The 21940-nt window shown below is 42.6% G+C and overlaps 1 protein-coding gene across 3 annotated transcripts in view; it reads right to left on the reverse strand.

Moving 5' to 3' along the window:
• Positions 1 to 5952: 5952 nt before the first annotated feature.
• dcp2 (decapping mRNA 2) overlaps positions 5953 to 21940 on the reverse strand; it is a 53481-nt gene continuing 37493 nt past the window's right edge. For 2 of the 3 annotated variants that reach the window (XM_085987146.1, XM_085987138.1), the window contains exons 8-11: positions 17022 to 17160; positions 12237 to 12344; positions 7934 to 7985; positions 5953 to 7780 (exon numbers count right to left, since the gene is read on the reverse strand). In XM_085987146.1, coding sequence (XP_085843272.1) covers positions 7605 to 7780; positions 7934 to 7985; positions 12237 to 12344; positions 17022 to 17160 — 475 coding nt within the window. In that variant the 3' untranslated portion in view covers positions 5953 to 7604. The remainder of the gene's footprint in view (positions 7781 to 7933; positions 7986 to 12236; positions 12345 to 17021; positions 17161 to 21940) is intronic. The other variant, XM_085987142.1, reaches the window with a different exon arrangement.

Below are 21940 nucleotides of genomic sequence, written 5' to 3' on the forward strand. Positions count from 1 at the left end.
GGCGGTAAAGTCGGGCGGCCGCTGAAGTTTGCGCCCGCGGGCCAAAGAGTAGAATGTGTGCCCGGTTGTGTTTGTTTTTGGAGGCCGAGAATTTGATGTTAGTTGTTTGAAGGCCGAGGCTGTGATGTTTGTTTTTTACGAAGGCCGAGGATGACGGCCATTTTTGTTTCACACTTTTGTTAATACTCTCCAGGTTGTGGGAGCGAGTAATGTGTCTGAATGTTTTTTGGGGGTTTCTTCTGTTTTTGTTTTTCATGTGGGAAGGGCTCGGAGTTTGTGCAATAAACAATTTTCTTTATTCATATTGTCCATGTTTGAACGTTGAAGTTTTGGTTGCCTTAACCGGCTGAGGGCTTGCGGAGCGGCTGCATTCATGTTCTTTCATTGGCACAAGCCATTCCCTGACAGGGGGCCTAGAACCTACGTTCAATAAGCCACCGACGGGTGGCCCTTGCACCTTGTGCGTCCCTCCTGTGCTGGTCCTCCTCCTCCTGAGGTGGTGCTCCAACCTGAGGTGGCAGTGCCCGAGTCCTGCGGATAGCCAGGTTGTGCAGCATGCAGCAAACGACGACGAAATGGGAGACTCGCTCCAGCGAATACTGCAGGGCTCCGCCGGAACAATCCAGGCAGCGGAACCGTTGCTTCAGGACGCCAATTGTTTGTTCGATGATGTTCCTGGTCGCTTGATGGCTCTCGTTGTATGCCTCTTCAGCAGGGATCCTGGGCACGCGGAGCGGGGTCATGAGCCAGGTACACAAAGGATAGCCTTTGTCCCCGATAAGCCATCCTCTTGGGTGAGGCTGTGCCTGGAGCATGTCAGCCAGTTGTCTGTCGCAGGATAAAGGCATCGTGGCTGCTGCCTGGAAAGCGGGCATTGACAGCTAGGATGCGCTGCCTGTGGTCACACACCAGCTGTACGTTGAGGGAATGGTAGCCCTTCCGGTTGCGGTAATCCTCGGCATTCTCCAGCGGTGCCCGCAAAGCCACATGCGTGCAGTCAATGGCGCCCTGCACCATGGGGAAGTCCGCTATTCTTGCAAATCCCACTGCACGCTGCTGCTGCTTGCCCAGCGTCATGGGGAAGGAGATGAATTGACGTCTCCTTCTGAAAAGGGCATTGGTCACCTGGCGGATGCAGCAATGCACGGCGAACTGGGAGATGTTAGCCATGTCCCCAGCAGCGGATTGGAAGGAGCTGGTGGCATAGAAGTTCAGAGCCACCGTCACCTTCACTGCCACCGACAGAGACGTCCTGCACCTCAGCTGTGGCCGGAGATCTCTGTGAAGCAGCTGGCAGATCTCTGTGACCACCTCCCTTCTGAATCGCAGCCTCCTAACACACTGCTCGTCAGACATGTTGACATAGGAGAACTGCTGGCGGTATACCCTGAGTGGGTAAGGCGTCCCTTGCCGACGCCTGTTGCCCCCTCTGCGTCTAGCCAGGGCTGCCACTCTCTCATGGCGTCTGTGAGCCCTTTGGATGTAATGCTGAAAGCCAGCGTTGACAGCCCCCATAATATGCTGGCAAACAATGAAATCTCAATGAAGGCAAAGAGAATTACAAAGCTGTGGCCTGAAGCCAGAAATACCTGTCCTAGTGTTGGGCCAAAGCAGTAAGCTCTCTACCTTGGTCTCTCTCCAAAAATCCGTCTCAAAAGAGTGAGTGCTGCAAAATGGCTGGCCTTTATAGTGCAGGGGAAGTGCCCTTTAATTTGCGCTCCCCGCGGCCCGCATCGGCTGTGCACCGTTCCACTCCACAGTCCTTAGGGCCGCCAGGCGCACAATGGGGCGGCGCGACTGAAGTTCCGGTTTGGGGCGCCCAAAGGGCGTTGCACGAGGAAATGACATCATGATCTGCGCGCGCAGCTGAGCGCGCGCAAAGACTTTGCGCCGGCGCTAAATGTCTACTGAAGTTGGGGGGAGGCGCAGATCGCGCTGCGCCCGGTCGCTAAGCGCCTAGCGCTTGAGATCTACTCCTCCTAAGGCGCTAACGGCTGGCGCACGCAACTGAATTTCTAGGCCATAATATATTACTGATTTGTTCTACCTAAAGCCACACAATTTTTCAAGTACATAAATATTTTGTGCTGATAAATCATGTCCCAGTATTTGTTTTTACAACAATGAGGGTATGGTAGCATAGTGGTTATGTTACTGGACTAGTAATCCAGAGGCCTGGACTAATGATCCAGAGATGCGAGTTCAAATCCCACCACGGCAGCTAGGGAATTTAAATTCAGTTAATTAAATAAATCTGGAATAAAAAGCTAGTATCAGTACCATTTGACCATGAAACTACCGGATTATCGTAAAAACCCATCTCATCCTTTAGGAAATCTGCCTATATGTGACTCCAGACCCACAGCAATGTGGTTGACTCTTAGCTACACTCTGGGGTTCAAGAATGTAGCTCATCACCACCTTCTCAAGGGCAATTAGGGATGGGTAATAAATGCCGGCCTTGCCAGTGACCCCACATCCCATGAACGAATAAAAACAAAAGTTAGACCATGACATCCAAATTTTTGTAGAACATTCCTAAAATTAAAATACAGGGGAACAAAAAAAGACTTTAAAAAATTCTCAGGATATGGGCATCAACAAAAAGGCCATAATTTATTGTCCATTCTCTAGGTGGTGAGCTGCTGCCTTGATCCGCTGTAGTCCATGTTATAAGAACATAAGAAATAGGAGCAGGAGTAGGCCATTTGGCCCTTCGAGCTTGCTCCGTCATTCAATAAGATCATGGCTGATCATCTACCTCATCTCCACTTTCCTGAACTATCCCCATATCCCTCGATTCCCTTAATATTCAAAAATCTATCAATCTCTGTCTTGAATATACTTAACGACTGAGCCTCCACAGCCTCTGGTGTAGAGAATTCCAAAGATTCACCACCCTCAGTGAAGAAATTTCTCCTCATCCCTGTCCTAAATGGCTGACCCTTTATTCTAAGACTGTGACCCCTGGTTCTAGACTCCCCAGCCAGGGGAAACATCCTCCCAGCATCTACCCTGTCAAGCCCTGTAAGAATTTTGTATATTTCAATGAGATCACCTCTCATTCTTCTAAATTCTAGAGAATATAGGCCTAGTCTACTCAATCTCTCCTCATGGGGGGGGATTGTCCCATCCCAGGAACCAGTCTGGTGAGCCTTCGTTGCACCAGATGGCAAATATCTCCTTCCTTAGGTAAGGAGACCAAAACTGTACACAGTACTCCAGGTGTGGTCTCACCAGGGCCCTATATAATTGCAGTAAGACATCTTTACTCTTATACTCAAATCCTCTTGTAATAAAAGCCAACATACCATTTGCTTTCCTAATTGTTTGCTGTACCTGCATGTTAACTTTCAGTGATTCTTGTACAAAGACACCCAGGTCCCTCTGAACACCAACATTTCCCAATCTCTCACCATTTCAAAAATACTCTGTTTTTCTATTTTTCCTACCAAAGTGGATAACTTCACATTTCTCCACATTATATTCCATTTGCCATGTTCTTGCCCACTCACTTAGCCTGTCTATATCCACTTGAAGCCTTCTTGCATCCTCCTCACAACTTACATTCCCACCCAGCTTTGTATCATCAGCAAACTAGGATATATTACATTTGGTCCCCTCATCCAAATCATTGATATAGATTCTGAATAGCGGAGGCCCAAGCACTGATCCTTGCGGTACCCCACTAGTTACAGCCTGCCAACCCGAAAATTACCCATTTATTTAATCCTTAATCATCACAACACTAGTCACGTTCCTTCATGTAGTACATTTTGGGAATGACATCACTGAAGCCAGCATATTCTTTGTGGTGGTACTGTTCCACAGAATTTTTTCTCAAAGAAATATTAAATGACCCCACCAATGTCTGCAAATTTATCCAGCAACGAGGCACACAGAATAGGAGGAGGGTCCCAGGTTTGCATTAGGTTAACTGATCTCATTGGTAGGGATGCTACATTTAGCCATAGTGAGATCAATGTATGTCGCTGTTGCAGAGCAGATGGACCTTTACTTTTATGTGGTCCATGATAGATATGATCCGACATTCAAAATGGGGCTTGTGGCCAGTGGGGGGGGGGGGGGGGGGGGGGGTGGCGGCGCAGGGGGGTGGGGGGAGTGTGTGGAGGAAAAGGGAAAATTATTTTCCATTCCTCTGCGCCAATATCCTTCAACAGCAACAACTTGCATTTATATAGCACCTTTACATAGTAAACATGTCCCAATGCGCTTCAAAGGAGCTTTATTAAACAAAATTGGACAGCGAGCCACTTCAGGAGACATTAGGACAGGTGACCAAAAGCTTGGTCAAAGAGGTAGGTTTTAAAAGGAGAATAGAGAGGCAGAGGGGTTTAGGGAGTGAATTCCAGAGCTAAGGGCCCAGGCAGCTGAAGGCATGACCAGCAATTGTGGAGCAATGAAAGTCGTGGATGTGCAAGAGGCCAGAATTGGAAGATTGTAGGTATGGAGGAGGTTAGAGATAGGGAGGGGCAAGGCCATGGAGGGATTTGAAAAGGATGAGAATTTTAAAATTGAGGCAATGCCGGATCAGGATGTGCAGTATAGAAGCAATATTGAGCCAATAAATATACCAATGTGAACCACATGTAATACTAGAAGCAAGCTAAAACATTTTTAAAATGTTACTGCACAATAAGTCTGACAAATATCAATGCTAATTTTGTCATGTCGCATACTATAATCTGTGCTGAGAAAATCCATATTAGAGATTTGTTTAAGCAGCAGACATTATCCAAAGTGAAATGGATTGGCGAAGGCAGTGGGATCAAGTAATTTCTTTTTTATCTTAAAACAGATTTCTTCACCCATCCTCTGAATAGTTAGTTTAAGGAAACAGTATTTAATAGACAGATTTCTAACTTTGTAGTTCAGTGCTATTGTCCTATTTCTGGGCAACTTTTCAGATAAACTGTCTCAGATATGAAGCTTTTTAAAACAAAAAACAAAAATCACATTCTCATTACAGCAGCATCATCCACCCAAAATCTTTTTAAAAAAATTCAGTAACACGTCAAGGAATTAAGTTTCCCCATAGCACTTTTGTTATGCCTAGCGATCAAAATAAGAGGCAGGGGCCTGGAGTTTCCGCTTGCTTGCGCTAGTTTTTTTTTCGGTGCAATTTGCCAGAAATTGGCGAAACCATGGCAAAAGGTCACTGACTTTTAAGCGCAAATTAAGTACAGCCACAAATGGAGTTTCCGCGATCTTTTTCGCCAGTTTAAAAAACATTGCGCTGGTACAGGCCAGACCATTGGGAGTTTCCGCTGTTTGCAGGCCTTCAGGGAGGCTCTAAAAATTAGGCTGGTTCTTTTGGGCACAAGAACACCAATAAGCAGGTTTTAAAAGCTTTTGAATACTGATTTTAATTTACGAAGATATGTGTACCCCAATATAACTAGCAAATTTTTCTGTATTTATTTTAAGTCAGTTTCAATTATTTAAAATCAGGTTACTCACAAGTGGTGGACTAGACACTGACTAAAATGTTTATTTTGTGATTAATCCCATTTTCAGCTGTATTAATCAAACTGCAAGGTACCATTCATATAGAAGAATATTTTTTAAAGCAAATTTAAAAAAAAAATTATGTTCTAAAACGCTGTCCAATTGTGCTGGTTCATGGCAGATTTTACATTTGGTGATAGGCAAATGAGATGGAGCAGAAACTTGAGGAAAAAAAAAACTTCTCAAAACTAGCGTAATTTTGGGTGCAATTTGCGCCTGGATCGCCGATTGCACCCATAGCGGAAACTCTACCACCAGAATGGAAGACTTGCATTCAATTTTGAAATAAACTCCCACCCAAGAATTCTATTCTTATGCAAATTTATTTTATTTTCAAGAAAAGCTTGAAACAGTCTCATTCCCAAAATGTTATCATCCTCTGCGTTCAAACTCTTCCACTGGATGAGAGATGAAAATGGGACAAACAAAATAAATGTATCCTTTATTACAACAATATTGTCAAAGTTTTAAAATCCTATTGCATTCACAAGGTTATAAAGCTTAAGTAAGGATACATTACTTGTTATTAACAGTCTACCATCATAATTTAGTTGGATGCTGCTTCTGCTCTATCCACATGCACTACAATGTCATACAGACAAGTTGAGCAGGATCAGCACAAAATTGAAAATATATTCAATTTAGCAATCTTTGAAATTTATCAAAATATAAAATCACACTAAAGTAAACCATAATTTGTGACAGGTACTTGTTTGGGGTGTACAACTGACTTCAACAAAATCATGAGGTCGTGTCATTTGAGGTTTCTTTTTCCTGCAGTAGGATGGCAGTCAAGGTTGCTCGTCCATAAAGTGGGTGAGTTGGCTGGAAAGAGACCTGAAATCACTCTTCAAAGAAGAGTGCCCTTCATCTCACCAAGTCTATTTTCCCAAATTGAATTCGGGTGGACAACTTTGTGGCGTGGGCTCATGTCCAATAGGGATTAAGGCTGATGGAATTTTAATCACAAACTGTCCCTCCTTCAGCTCTCCAAAGTACAAGGTCAATATTTGTGACTATCACACCAAGTGCATAACCTAGCCAAGAGTTTTTTTCAACATTAAGCAATAGTCAATTAAATTAATGGGTTTTAATAAACTGATTCGTTGCTGAGTCACTCATTATAACATTTTCAAGTCAGTAGATTGTGGGAAATCCAAATCGGAACTCTACACATTCTAACCATCGACTTATTAATGGACTGAGTGACTGAAAGGACAAGGTTATATTTTCAACAATGAGCCGCTGAGTGTTTTAAAATCAGTCAGTCTCCCATTCTCACAATGAACTTCTACAGTGTTAATATATCTGATCCATGTGTAAAATGAAGAACTTTCTTGAAACTGCACCAAAAGTACTGAACAAATTGAAAAAAATCATTTAATATTACTGGATCTGGGAACAACTGCCAGAAATGAACAAACGGTCATTAAGCTGAAAACACAGTCGAAAATCTTGTAACTACAGTACAACAACACGGAAGACCATTCTAAATGTCCAATAGAACAATGGAAATTCTGCAACGGTGCAACTAGGGAACAAAAAAATACCCACCATCTGGTTAGTGCATGAATATCACCATAAATGTGATTCATTAAACTGCATAAACAAAAGTATAATGCTGCAACAATCCACTCTATCCTGCTTTTCCAAATACCCACTTGTAAAAGCCAGATATCCTTCATCTGTACTTGCACATTCAGCATTAAGTGTCATGTCCAAGCTAAAGTAATGGGGGCGGGGGAGGAAAGAGAGAAAGGAAGGAAAGTTTATTTTAAAAGAAAGAAAACAAATAAATTCTCCAGTACTGCACTACTAAAATAACCACCTACACCTAAAGAAAACCAATGGCCAATTCCAAATACTGAAAAGGTACTTGTGTACAAAGGCTAAATTGCATTAAACATGACCTCATCATGTTAATTTCTGCATACACTTTTAAAAACCCCACCCTCGACATTTTAAAATCCTTAGGGCTCTTGAACACCCAAGGATGGAAAGGTCAGTCTTTCATTGATCTAGTAATTTGTTCCATGCAACCTTCTGATCCCTTCAGATCCAAGTCCAACATTCTGTCATAGATCAAAGCATTTCATAATTGCATCTCGATCAAACTTGAAGCTGAGAAAGGCCCTGGATGAAAAACTAAAATCAGAGTGTCCGTTGCAGGAATCAGAGAGGTCAGACCCTGATCTGCACGTCCCAGTATATTCCAAGAGCTGATTTGAGCTGCACAGTTCACAAACTGCATCTAAGTAGGGAAAACAAAAAGTGACCAATGCACTTCTATAACTACAGACAAAATGATTTTTAAAATATGAATACACATAAGCGTCAAGTTCTGCATAACAGCATTTAGTGATACATATTCACAACATTGGAGGACGTTACACAGTGATCTTACCCATTTCAAAATTGTCCTGTAGTCGTCTTGGCTGAAGCTTTTTATCAGATTTCTAAAAGATTAAAAAAAACAAGCTTAAGTTTACTGACAGATGGCCACTAAGACATTATGGGCATAGCACATTAAAATGTGGTACGAACAGAGGTGTTGACTTCGGCAGGAATACCAGTCTGCACAAGTTGCATGTCTGCACGAAGTATAGAAGCATAACGTCAGAAATAGGCTAAATGCCCAGATAATGAAATATAGATCAGTTAACAGAGGTCCTGTCTTGAGCTTATTCAGTTTACAGTAGTGTGCAATCAGTAAGCCTGGGAACAGAAAATGTGGAATAATCTTGCTGTACTTTGTTTAAAAACTTGTCAAAGGAAATATTTCTGCTAAAATGTTGCAAGTACCATACATTGATAACTGGACTTAGTCAGTCAGTTTCACTGGGCTGGGTGACTACTTTCTAAAACAACAACAACACTGGCGTGGAATTTGCGGTTGTAATGATGGTGAAACGGTCAGCGCTTGCCGTCATTACGGTGTAAAACTGACAGCAACTTCTGGTGTCCGTACATTTGCAGTTAAATCCGGAAATCATATCAGTGATACCCTGCTCCGCCACAGGGTGTGCTGTTGCAGTCTTCGCAGATGCAATCAACACAGAATCTGTGATTGAACATGAACTTCAACTTTTTACGCACTATTCTCGCTGTAAAAACCAATGAAAATGTTAAGCCTTGTTCGATCAGGAGTAACTGAGTTTTTACCAGTGTACCAAGTCATAATTACTGCTGAAAAATGAATTTTACAAATGTGGAGTCTCATTTCCTTAGAACATTTAAAAATCATAATTTTTTTTTAAAGTTTGATATTTCAGCTTCTCCCTTAATCCCATGCATATACCCCATCTTTATTTTGTTTTCTGTACAATGATTAAAATGTGAATTATAGTCCCTGCTTTTTACTTCCTGTTTGCTGCCTGTGAGAATTCAGTTATTAAAGGGTAAATCGGACAGCAAATTCCAGCAACCGTACATGCGCAGTTAAATGCGAAAATCAAGAAGTTGCTGTCAGAGTTGCCCTGCTCCTCCAGAAGCTTCACTATAACAGTATCTCACCAAGAGACTTGGCATTGAAACACATGGAATGGCATGACGTTACTGTACTTACATGATATATATGCTCTCAGATCGCCAGAAAAAGTTAGGGCTTGTCCATTCCAGTGCAAGTACATTTTTAACGCCGTGATAAGTCTTAATTACTAGCAAACAACCTCTCTGGCATTGAAAATTAACTTTTACAAGTGTGAAGTCTCATTCCTTCAGATTTTAATTATTGTTGGAGATATAAAAAAAATGTAAATAATTTTTAACAACTTTTTCTTTGCCTCTTGTCTCTTGAATCCCATCTTTCTTTCCAGCTCTTTATTTCACTTTCTGTACATGATTTGGCATTGAATTCACTATTTTAACTGACACTTCTTAATTCAGACTCTGCCTGCCTCATTAACGATTCTTCAATCTGATTGGTTGAGGAGGTAAACAGTCGCTTCACTGATCACAGGTCCCAGATTGCCTGTAGAGGGCGCTTCATCAAAATGGCTTTCTAATCACAGAAAGTGTAAGTGTAATGAACGACTGTCACCGTTTGTTCACCGCTGACCACAAAAAACAGGGCCATTGCTTTGTGGAAGCATGTAAATTATTCCATGTTGGTCCTTTGCCAATAAATGTCAGAAGTCTACTGCATGCTGTGACATTAAGTGGCCACAGCAGAAGTAGAACAAAGTTTTATTTTTCCCGACAAACTAAACAGTAAGTGAAACACATTCTTCAAATCAGTTTAGTTACACTATTTAGTGAGGGGTTTTCATAAATTTGAAGAAAAAGAAAAGCTGTCCCGATTAGAAATATAGGCCCTGAGTTTGCGGTCGGAGGCATCCCATGACGGAAATGCCTCCGATCTGCAAATAAAATGCCCACGTACCTGGTGGTCCGGGAGGTACGGAGACTCGCGGTCCTGGGCCTCTCTGGGTACCCACGGGTAGAGGCCCACGTATCCCAAGGGAGCAGGCGGTTTGCAAGCACCCCTGGGATCACATGGGCCGGCCCAACTAATGAAAGAAGGGGATCCCCATTCATGCTCAACAGGATTTCATATGTATGGAAACCCCATAAGCATGAATGGGAATACCCCCAAAAATACATCTGCACATTAAATAAATTTTTAAAAACCATTACATATTTAAAATTAAATAAAATGGTATTTAAATATTAAAACAAAATTAATTTTTTGAAAAATAAATTTACATGTTTTAAAGGGGCTAAACATAAACTTACCTTCTTGTCCAGGTTTATTACTGTATAAATGATTAAAAAACATACAAATAAAATTATATCAAACACTTACACTGGTAAAAACAGGCGTAAGAATTTCACGGGCATTCGCTGGGCAGAAGTTGGGCAAATAGCCTAACTCTCCGCCCACGACTGTCCTTTTCGTTGGATCTATCATATCGCAAGTTGCAGGATTTCGCACATGCCTAAACCCGGAACTTGCGCGGCCTTTACGGGCGCGTACAAACGTCGTGTGTACCCGTAGGGGCCGCAAATTACGGCCCATTATTTTTTTCTATGCAAAACACGAAGGCTTTATTATCTATCTATATATATATATATATATATAGATAAAAGGATACTTCTGTCTGTCATTCCGTCTGTCTGTCTGTCTTGAATAAACTCGAAAGTTATAGAGCGTACCTACACGTGCGTTACGTCGAAAGCAAGCTGACGATTCCAGAACCGTCATAAGCGTATTTACTTTTCGGTCGGACTAAAATTGTTCACGCGTTATGCAAAAAACCTTCAAAATTAAACTCATTATCTGCTAATAGCATTGATTGACTGACGTCAAGGTCGACCAATCCTGTGCCGTCACGATTGACCAATCCTACAGTTCAGTCGCCTGATGGTTGGCCAATCGCTGCGTCTGTGGGTGGGACTAATGCTTTTCAACTCAGGCATCGGGCAGCCATTGCTTCACTACTTCCAGCTCAAAATCTGCTAATCCAGCTTCGAAAAAGTTAGTATCTCTTAAAAATAACATCACATTTACCAAAAACGTTTTATAAGTACTTTCACTTTCATCTTTGAAGCTATTAAAAAGGTAGAAATGTTGCCCGGCAGCAGATTCACAGAGGGACACAGAGACAGGCCCCAAAGCCTGGGACTCGATTTAAAACGTTGCCCGGCAGCAGATTCACACAGGGACAGACAGACAGGCCCCAAAGCCTGGGACTCTATTTAAACCGCCCGGCCCAAAACAGCCCTGGCAACGCCGGGCTCCCCCCAGCTAGTAATCTATAAAGTGATTCTTCCTGGAGAAGAAAGGTGTGTGGTGACAAACATTTTGACACTATAACTTCAGAGATAAATGAAACTCCCAAATAATTAGGCATGAATTTACCTTAGGACTGCCATATTTGTCAAACTTTATGCATTAGCCCTACAAACTTAAATAAGTGCAAGCATAGCATCTGGTCTAAAAAGAAATTGGAGTGGAGATACAGATCAGCCATTAATTGAATGGCAGAACAGGCTCAAGGGGTTGAATGGCCTACTCCTGTTCCTAAATTAAAATGACAAACAATTGGCTCAAATTAGTCAAATATAAGCTTGTACAAATTCCATCGTTTTTCCATTACTTCTACATCTTCTGAAAAGTCAGGATGAGCAGCAAATTATCACCTAGCTTTGGTTATCAGACAATGACCATCAATTTCTGCTTGGAATAAGGAAGAATCAACGTGTCAGCATATACCAATGTTAGTTAGTACCAGTGTGTTTGCCACACTTGCAACTGCTGTGCCCTGGAAAGTAGTTAGTCCTGCCATTTGAGAAGCTAAATCTTGGCAAGCCAGGAGATGAATCACATCCAGAGCTATCATCTCGTCTCCAACCCTGCAGGAACAGTATCAATAGGTGTCACCATTAGCCAAGGACAACTTTGAGGACTCTGTGCACAATCTAAAATGCCACCATTGTACAAATGTTAAAAACAAGTGTTGCGACACCCTACCAATTTAATAAAGAGTGGTATAGACTTGAAATTAGGTCTATCAATAAATGTTTTTAATCGCCAACATACAAGACTTAGAAGAAAGCTTTATCTTTTTTTTTTATATAAAGTGCCTTTATGATTAATGACTGATGTTGGAATTATAAACATAATTTTGTTCCTTTTCACAAACATTTTCCATTTGCACTAGAGCAATTCAGAATTTTGACTAAATAAATATGTAGCAAAAACTCACCAATATCTGGTATTGTTTGACCTGCTGATTATTTACTCCAGTAGACTTCTTCTTCTGGTTTGGAGTATCTTGGTACTGCTTTCTGCCATTACCTCTGACATTATGTGACTAATATAAAATTTAAAAAGTTCAAATGTGCAATGTGAATACACTTTAAATTACTTGCTTCCCCATTTAAATGGCATTGCCTACCAGCATAGAGAATATTTCATACAAATGGAGATATCTGCATCCCATACTTTTCAGAAATATTAAGTGAGTGCTTTGCAGCAGTCTTCACTTTTGAAGATGATAGACTGTTAGAATTTAATTGTGTTATTAATAGTAAAACTGTTAATATCGCTATTCAAGAAAGGAGGGAAGGGAGAAAACAGGGAACTATAGACCAGTTAGCCTGACATCAATAGTAGGGAAAATGCTAGAATCTATTATTAGGGACATGGTAACAGGGTATTTAGAAAATCAGAATATGATTGGGCAGAGTCAATACGGATTTATAAAAGGGAAAGCATGTTTGACAAATTAAGAGTTTTTTTGAGGTTGTCACTAGCAGGGTAGATAAGAGGGAACCAGTGGATGTATTGTGTTTGGATTTTCAGAAAGCATTCAATAAGTTGCCACACAAGAAGTTATTACACAAAATTAGGGCTCATGGGATTGGGGATAATATATTAGCATGGATTGAGGATTGGTTAATGGACAGAAAACAGAGCGTAGAAATAAAAAGGTAATTTTCAGGTTGGCAGGTTGTAACTAATGGAATAACAAAGATCAGTGCTTGGGCCTCAGCTATTTACAATCTATATCAATGACTTAGATGGAGGGACCGAGTGTAATGTATCCAAGTTTGCCGATGATACAAAGCTAGGTGGGAAAGTAATTTGTAATGAGGATGCAAAGAGGCTGCAAAAGAATGTAGACAGGTTAACTGAGTGGGCAAGAACTCGGCAGATGCAATATAATGTGGAGAAATTTGAAGTTATCCACTTTGGTATTTTTTAAATGGAGAGAGATTGGGAAATGTTGGTATTCAGAGGGACCTTGGTGTCCTTGTACACACATCACTGAAAGTTAACATGCAGGTATAGCAACCACAGTACAACCTGAGGGATCAAACCTTCCTCGCAAACAGTGGACAATCATCAACCGCCTCACAACCAGTCATGGTAGATGCTGCCACCTTCTCCATAGATGGAAGATTAAAGCATCCCCATCATGCGACTGTGGAGCTCTAATCAGGCCCTGGAGCACATCATTGTACAGTGCCCTCAGAGGAAACTCGCAGGCAGCCTACAAGATATCCACGCTGTTACACAGGAAGCCTTGGTCTGGAGATCGGACTTCGATAGACATTTGATTTGCTTTGCTACTACCATATGCAAGAATATGCAGCAAGCAAGCAATTAGGAAAGCAAATGGTCTTAAAGGGATTGGAGTACAAGAGTAAAAAAATCTTGCTGCAATTATACAGGGCCTTGGTGAGACCACACCTGGAGTACTGTGTACAGTTTTGGTCTCCTTACCCAAGGAAGGATATACTTGCCTTAGAGGGAGTGCAACAAAGGTTCACCAGACTGATTCCTGGGATGGGGGGGGGGGGGGGGGGGGAAATTGTCCTATGAGGAGAGATTGAAGAGACTAGGCCTATATTCCCTAGAATTCGGAAGAATGAGAGATGATCTCATTGAAACATATAAAATTCTTACAGGGCTTAACAGGGTAGATGCTGAGAGGATGGTTCCACTGGCTGGGGAGTCTAGAACTAGGGGGTCATAGTCTCAGAATAAGGGGTTGGCCATTTAGGACTGCGATGAGGAGAAATTTCTTCACTCACAGGGTTGTGAATCTTTAGAATTCTCTAACCCAGAGGGCTATGGATGCTCAGTCGTTGAGTATAATTATGGCAGAGATTGATAGCTTTTTGGATATTAAGGGAATCAAGGGATATGGGGGAATAGTGTGGGTAGGTGAAGTTGATATAGAAGATCAGCCATGATCTCACTGAATGGCGGAGCAGGCTCGAAGGGCCAAATGACCTACTCCTGCTCCTATTTCTTATGTTCTTATTCTTAAGTAACATAGATGAACATATTGTTTTCAATGGAATTGAGAACCTGAAAATAGACAAGGCAGCCAAGCCAGATGATATCCACCCAAGAGTCTCAGGGAGATGGGATACTTGTTGTGCAAGCCCCTTGCCTGTATTTTTAATAGCTCACTGCACTCTGGGATGGTTCTTTTAGAATGGAAGGAGGCTAATGTAGTCGCCAACTTTAAAAAAAGGAGACAAGACGGACCCGGGTAACTATAGGCCCATTAATTTGACATCAGTAATATAGGAAAGATGCTTGAAGGATGCAATATATGACCACGTAGAGATAGAGGGGCACAATGGGGACACCCAACATAGCTTCAAAACAAAAAAGAGGTAATGTCTTACAAATTTGATTATATTTTTTGTAGCCAAGTAGACATTGTCTACTTAAGTCTTCCAAAAAGGTTTTTGACAAGGTACTGCACAAGAGGCTTCTCTACAAGGTCAAAGTCTCTGATATTAGTGGTAATATACTGAGCTGGATTGAGAACTGACTGGAAGGCCATAGGCAGGAAGTAGTTTATGGATGGATCTGGATTTGTTTAGACACCGGTCACTAGTGGTGTCCCGCAGAGATCAGTGTTAAGACGGCTGTCCTTTACTATTTTTTATTTATGATCTAGATGCAGGTGTTGGGGGCACGATCTGCAAGTTTGCAGATGATAAGATTTATGCGAGTGTTAGGACTGTAGATGATGCTCAACTGCTTCAAGTGGATCTTGATGTGTTGGGAGAATTAACTCGTGACTGGAAAATGATGTTTAACTTAGAAAAGTGCAGTGTTATGCATGTGGGCAGGGCGAATACTGAACATACATACACCCTTCAGGGAAAAGCAGTAAAGCAGCTGGAGAAAGAAAGAGATCGAGGTGTTCCAGTGCATAGATCACGAAAAGTTCATGAACAATACCGTGAAGCGATAGCTAGAGCAACTCGGGTGTTGGGGTGTATTTATAGGACAATTGACCACAAGACAAAGCATACTATTTTGTCCTTCTACAAGACTTTGGTCAGGCCTCAAGTATAACAGTGTGTCCAGTTTTGGGCTCCTCACATGGTGGGCGATATTGAGGCTTTGGGGAAAGGGTGCAGAGGAGGGCCACTGGACTCATTCCCACTTTGAAGCATCATAGTTATTACGATAGGGTAAAAGATCTGGGACTCTACACTTTAGAAACGCATAGACTTGGGGGTGATTTGATTGATGTTTACAAGATGATGAAGGAAATAAATTGTGTTCGAGTAGACAATTTGTTCCAATTAAATAAGTTAGCGAGGACTGGGATCACAATTTTAAGTTGTACAAGACCAGATCTAGGTTAGATGTCAGGAGATGGTTCTTTTCCCACAGAATAGTGGACCTTTGGAACAGGCTGCCAGCTGGTGTGGTGGATGCCAATTCACTGAATTCCTTCAAGCGAGAGCTGGACCGCTTTCTGGCTGGGAAGGGGATCACATTGTACAAAAGATAGGTACTGCATAGAATCATCACGGCCAAATTGACCTCCTGGACCAGTTTTAACCATTGAAGGAGGTCGTAGAGGAATTTCCCAGATTGGCCTGGGTTTTTAAATCTGGTTTTTCGCCTCTCCCAGGAGATCACATGGTTTCAGGCAGAGTGGGGCGTGTATATATTGTGATGCACAAGGTATCACAATTGCGTGGAACAGGCTGGCTGGATCAGAGGGTCTTTTCCTGTATGTCACTGTTCGTAGTTAACACAATAAAAGGATTTGAGATCATTAATATTTCTTGAAGATGGCAGGGAAAAAACTATTTGAAAACAAAGTTAATAAAAAAGTTGAAAAAGCATGTAGCTTACTGTAGGATCATCTCTATGAAGATGACCTTGGTATAGAACTTAATGCCCTCCTATGGATACAGCAGATGATGTTTCACCAATGTTTAAAAAAGACAGCTCTCCTAGTGGCATTGCTCAATCAGATGAAAAATAACTCTCATCATCCCAAGTACAGTATTTGCATTTTGTTGGCTCTCCATTTCAGCTTACTTCTTAAAAAAATTTCTACCTCAATAATTAGCTTGGAATGTAATTATCTTTCTTGTGCAAAATTGTATTTAATTATCTTTCACAACCTGTGTATTTTAACTTATGTGCCTTACCTTTAACAGCACAAATCCTGTTATTTTTTTAAAAAACTTAAGCAATCAATATGTCCACTGTATTTTTAAAAAAGGCAGAGGGACTATGAAGACCAGGCCTGGAACAGGGCTCAAAACTGTGGTAGGGAGTGGGAGGAGTTGTGTGGCTGTTTGGATCAGAACATCAGGCCTCAGCTGGACAGTTAAAGGAAATAAAATTGCAGAAAAAGTAGGAAACTTGCCCATAATAATGAAAAAAAATTAACTATTCTATCTGTTTCTGCACTACATTAAATTCATATGGATAAAATGCTCAATTATTAAATAGGATTTTTTTTATTTAAGTACCCAAAATATTTGTCAGACCTCATTACCTTGTGTTCCCAGAATACCTGCCAATGACTGGAAGAAACAAAGCTATGAACACATACTATGGAAGAATGATGCTGGATTAAATCATCCCAGATCATCAGCTTGTAAAACTACAGCAATATGCTATTTGTCACTGAAAATAATTGTGTGTTTTACTGAACTTGTACCCCACAGAAAGACCAGATATTTTTCTTCAGCTAATATTAGTCTCTCACCTTTGCCTTCACGGTCTCAGAAGTGTCAGATTGATTGGTTTGACTGAATGGCTTCTGCAGTGGTCTATGTTTAATGGAGCACCCCCATTGCTCTCCTGTGAACGACTCAAGTAACTGCTGATTCTGCCGTGCTCTTGATCTAACAAGCATAAATTCACATATAGGTTTTATGAAAGATTTTTCTGTTTGATAAAAGATAAACTGGTTATTTTTCATTTGTATCTTTCACACTGAAGTTTCAATATATAACCTCCTGAGATTTCAAATCCCACGCCAGGACGCAAGCACAAATTCATGGCTGACATTTCAGTGCAGAACCAAAGGATGTTGCATCGTCAGAAGTGCTATTTTTCAGATGAGACATTGAACAGGTGAACTTATCTGCCTTTTCTGGTGAGAGTTAAAAATCCCACATCACTATTAAAAGTGCAGGGAGTTCTTCTATTGTTCTGGCAACATTCCTTCCACAACCAACACAAAAAAAAATTAACTGGTTGTACATCTCACTGCCATTTATAAGACTGCTGCACAAAATGGCAGCCATGGTCACCTACATAGCAATTACTAAATTTTAAAGTAATTCACCGTGAAGCACTTCTGGACATTTAAGGCATAAGGCAGTTAATAAATGCAAGTTCATTCTTTCTTTCTATAGCCTACACAGGTGCATGCCAACTTTTTCCTTTGAATTCACAAATTAATTATTGAGCAGAGTCAATTTGTCAAACAAATTCCTTAAATACAGGATCACCGTACTCCTCAAATTGTACATTGTACAGCACAATTCAATCAAAGCTATCAGCAACTGTAATGTATGAAACGCAGCAGTCAATTTGCACATAGCAAGGTCCCACAAACAGTAATGCGATAATGACAAGGTAATCTGTTTTAGTGATGGTGGTTGAGGGATAAATATTGGCCAGGACACTGGGGAGAACGCTCCTGTTGTGTATGTACCTTTAAGAGAATAACTGGTCTCAGACTGCAGTACCCACCCCTGTATAAAAGGCGCTAGTGAGCCTCTGTTTTTAGTTTCACTATTGACTTCCACCAGTAAAGACTTATTTTGTTCCACTCCTGCAGTTCGTGTCTCAATTATTCACGCACGTAATACTGGCGACGAGCAAGAAACGAACTTACCTGCAACTCGGCAGCACCTCAGACGACGTTTTTGAAGGTCGAAGCCAGAAGAAAGAAAAAAATAGAATCCACAGAAACTCGAGAAACGGGCGTCGACCGTGGGCAACCGCCCTCCAAATCGTCGGATTGAAAACTTGCAGGAGAGACTGTCAAGAGCCAGGCTTGGTTCCCCAGTCTGTGGTTACCCAGCTAATCGGGCTGGTGGCAGGTAGTGCACTGATCCTTCCTGGGCTGCGGCGGGCTAGAGCTCAATCGGGTGGCTCTGTAACAGGGCCGGGCAGCGAGTCGGGAAGCAAAGAGAGAGAGGGTGGAGCACACAGGGCGCAGCCGGTGCTTCAAAGCCGGGCAGCGTTCAGACCTAAGAAGAGGGAGGGAAGTGTCCCAGAGGGTCCGCTCCACGACGGGAAAATAATAGAAAAAAAATATTAAATGCACAAGAAACCGTGGAAAGCAGCGCTAACAACAGCGGGGAAGAAGGCAAAGCGCGGGAGGCGCCATTTTTGATTTGCAAGATGCCGAAGACTGGCTGTATCACTGCTTTTGATAATACAATAGAGGACTGGACCACGTATGTGGAAAGAGTCGAGGTATATTTCGAGGCAAACGAAATAGCGGAGGAGAAAAAGGCATCGATATTGCTAAACTTAATGGGCGCTGGAACGTACGGCCTATTGCGGGACCTGATTACTCCAGCCAAACCGAAGGCGAAGAGTTTTAACGAAATTGTTGCTGTCCTACAGGAACACCTAAACCCTGCACCGCTGTTGATAGCGGAAAGATTTAAATTCCACAGGAGAACTCAGCACAAAGATGAGAGCAATGCTGAGTATCTTACGGAACTACGCAAGCTATCAAAGCACTGCCAGTTCGGAGCAGGACTGGTAGATACCCTACGGGACAAATTTGTCTGTGGACTCCCGAGTGAAGGAACACAGAAGAAGTTACTCGCAGAGAAAGAGCTGACGCTAGATAAGGCTTTCACCGTGGCAGCATCGTATGAAGCAGCAGCCAGGGGAGCTGCAGAAATTCAACAAAAACCACATGAATATGGCACCCACGAAATGACACGGGGATTTGCAAAATGTTATCGCTGCGGCAGAACTAACCATGACCAGAAGGACTGCTGGTCCAAAGACAAAGTTTGCAGGTCTGGGAAGAAGACCAGTGACAACAAAAAGGCTACTAAGGAACCGTACAAGAAAGTACAAAAGATGACGGACAGTAGTTCCGAAGACCAGATGAGCTATAGTGAATCCGGGGACAGGAGACTAAGCTGTCTCAAACTTCACAATGTAATCGCAAAAGAGGATCACCGAACCATTTGGGTCACCCTCACGATAGCAGGGTCCCAAGTTAAAATGGAATTGGATACAGGATCAGCGCTAACCGTCATGAATCGACGAGACTACGAGCGGCTATTTTCACACATACCCTTGAGAGACATCCATCGTCTTGACGACGTATACGGGGCAAAAAGTATACCCCAGAGGAAAAATAAGGGTGCCTGTCGAATACAACGGCAAGAAAATACGGAAATTGTACCTCTACATACTGCCAAATGGTGGACCACCGTTATTGGGATGTGAATGGATCAGAAAGATAAGCTTAGATTGGCACTCCATTCATGCAATGACGGTGGACGGTAAAAAAGATGAAGACGTCACTCCTGGACGATTGTCAACAATCTTAGCCAACGCCAAAGAGGTATTTCAACAAGAACTGGGCACGCTTAAAGGCGTAACCGCCTCGATAAAAATAGAAGAGAATGCAGTTCCCAAGTTTTTCAAAGCAAGACCGGTACCATATGCAATTCGCCCAGCCGTCGAGGCAGAGCTGGAGAATCTGGAGAAGGCGGGCGTGTTGTCTAAGGTCGACTGGAGCGAGTGGGCGACACCCATCGTTCCGGTCATGAAGAAAACGTTAAGCAATAAGTGCGGGGAGCCAAGGAAGATTCGCATCTGTGGAGATTTCAAGGTGACTGTGAACCCAGTCCTTCACACAGTACAATATCCTCTTCCAAGGATAGAAGACATCTTCGCCTCACTGTCTGGAGGGAAGCGTTTTACAAAAATTGACCTAGCACAAGCATATTTGCAGATGGAGGTTGAAGAGTCCTCTAGGAAGTAGCTCATGATAAACACTCACAAAGGTCTTTACCAGTATCATCGATTGGTATTCGGAGTAGCATCGGCTCCGGCGATATGGCAAAGAGCGATGGAACAAGTACTGCAAGGGATTCCGGGGACTCAGTGTTACTTGGACGGCATCCTTGTGACAGGTGAAGATGACAGTGAACACCTTAACAACCTAGAACAGGTGCTCACTAGACTACGAGAACATGGGCTGCGAGCCAACCGCCCCAAGTGCGAATTTTTTAAGAAACAGATATCGTATTGTGGCCACATGATTGATGAAGAGGGGTTACATAAGTCCCCTGACAAAATTGAAGCGGTTGTTAAGGCCCCAGCGCCTGAAAATGTGTCGCAACTGAGGTCATTCCTCGGATTGGTGAATTACTATCATAAGTTTTTGCCGAATTTGTCGACAATTCTGCACCCACTGAACGCCCTGCTACGAACGGGGGTAGCATGGAAATGGAGCGATGATTGTAAGCGTGCTTTTCAGAAGAGTAAGGACTTAATCACTTCAAGGGAAGTATTGGCTCACTACAACCCAGCACTGCCGATCAGACTGGCGTGTGATGCGTCTCCCTACGGCATTGGGGCGGTACTGTCACATAAATTCCTTGATGGTTTAGAGAGGCCGGTAGCTTTTGCGTCACGCTCGTTAACTTCTGCCGAGCGTAACTACGCCCAGATTGACAGAGAGGCCCTCAGCCTAGTGTGGGGGGTGAAGAAGTTCAATCACTACCTGCACGGTCAAAAATTTACTCTACTAACCGATCATCAACCTCTTGTCTCCATTTTCAACCCTCAGAAGGGCGTACCAATAATGACAGCACAACGGCTGCAGAGATGGTCCCTTTTCCTAGGGGCACACCAATATGACATCGAGTACAAAGGAACTAAACAGCATGGAAATGCTGATGGATTGTCACGTCTACCGTTGCCGACGGTGGAAGAAGACGACCTTGCAGTGGATCCAATGGAGTTATTCCACTTGACCATAGTCGAATGTCTCCCTGTGACGAATGCAAACATAGAAAAGGAAACACAGAATGACCCGACACTATCACGGGTCTATGATTTAACGGTGAAGGGATGGCCAGCACATGGCGAACCACTGCTGCCAGCATTCTCGCCGAGAAGAGAACAGCTGTCAGTGTGCAGAGGAACCTTGATGTGTGGATCCAGAGTAGTAATTCCACCTAAGTTGACGGATAGAGTGCTCAATGAGCTTCATGAGGGTCATCTGGGTGGGGTAAAAATGAAGAACTTAGCCAGAGCGTTTGTGTGGTGGCCGGGAATCGATAGAGAAATCGAAGAGATGACCAAGAGCTGTGCAGGATGCCAGAAGGTCCAAAACGCCCCACCACAAACTCCTCTGCATCCATGGGAGTGGCCCTCATCTCCATGGCAAAGGGTGCACATTGATTTTGCTGGTCCCTTCATGGACTCGATGTTTTTAATTGCGGTGGATGCACATTCAAAGTGGCCAGAGGTAATAAAAATGTCCTCAACCACCACGGAAAAAACTATCACAGTTTTACGAACAATATTCGCCAGGAATGAGCTGCCTGAACAGATTTGCTCTGACAATGGACCACAGTTTGTGTCTGAAGAGTTCCGGAGGTTCTTAAAAGAACAATGGTGTTAAGC

Source organism: Somniosus microcephalus, chromosome 1, assembly GCF_052327205.1.
Source record: "Somniosus microcephalus isolate GS21.2 chromosome 1, FLI_Smic_1.0, whole genome shotgun sequence".
NCBI lineage: Eukaryota > Metazoa > Chordata > Chondrichthyes > Squaliformes > Somniosidae > Somniosus > Somniosus microcephalus.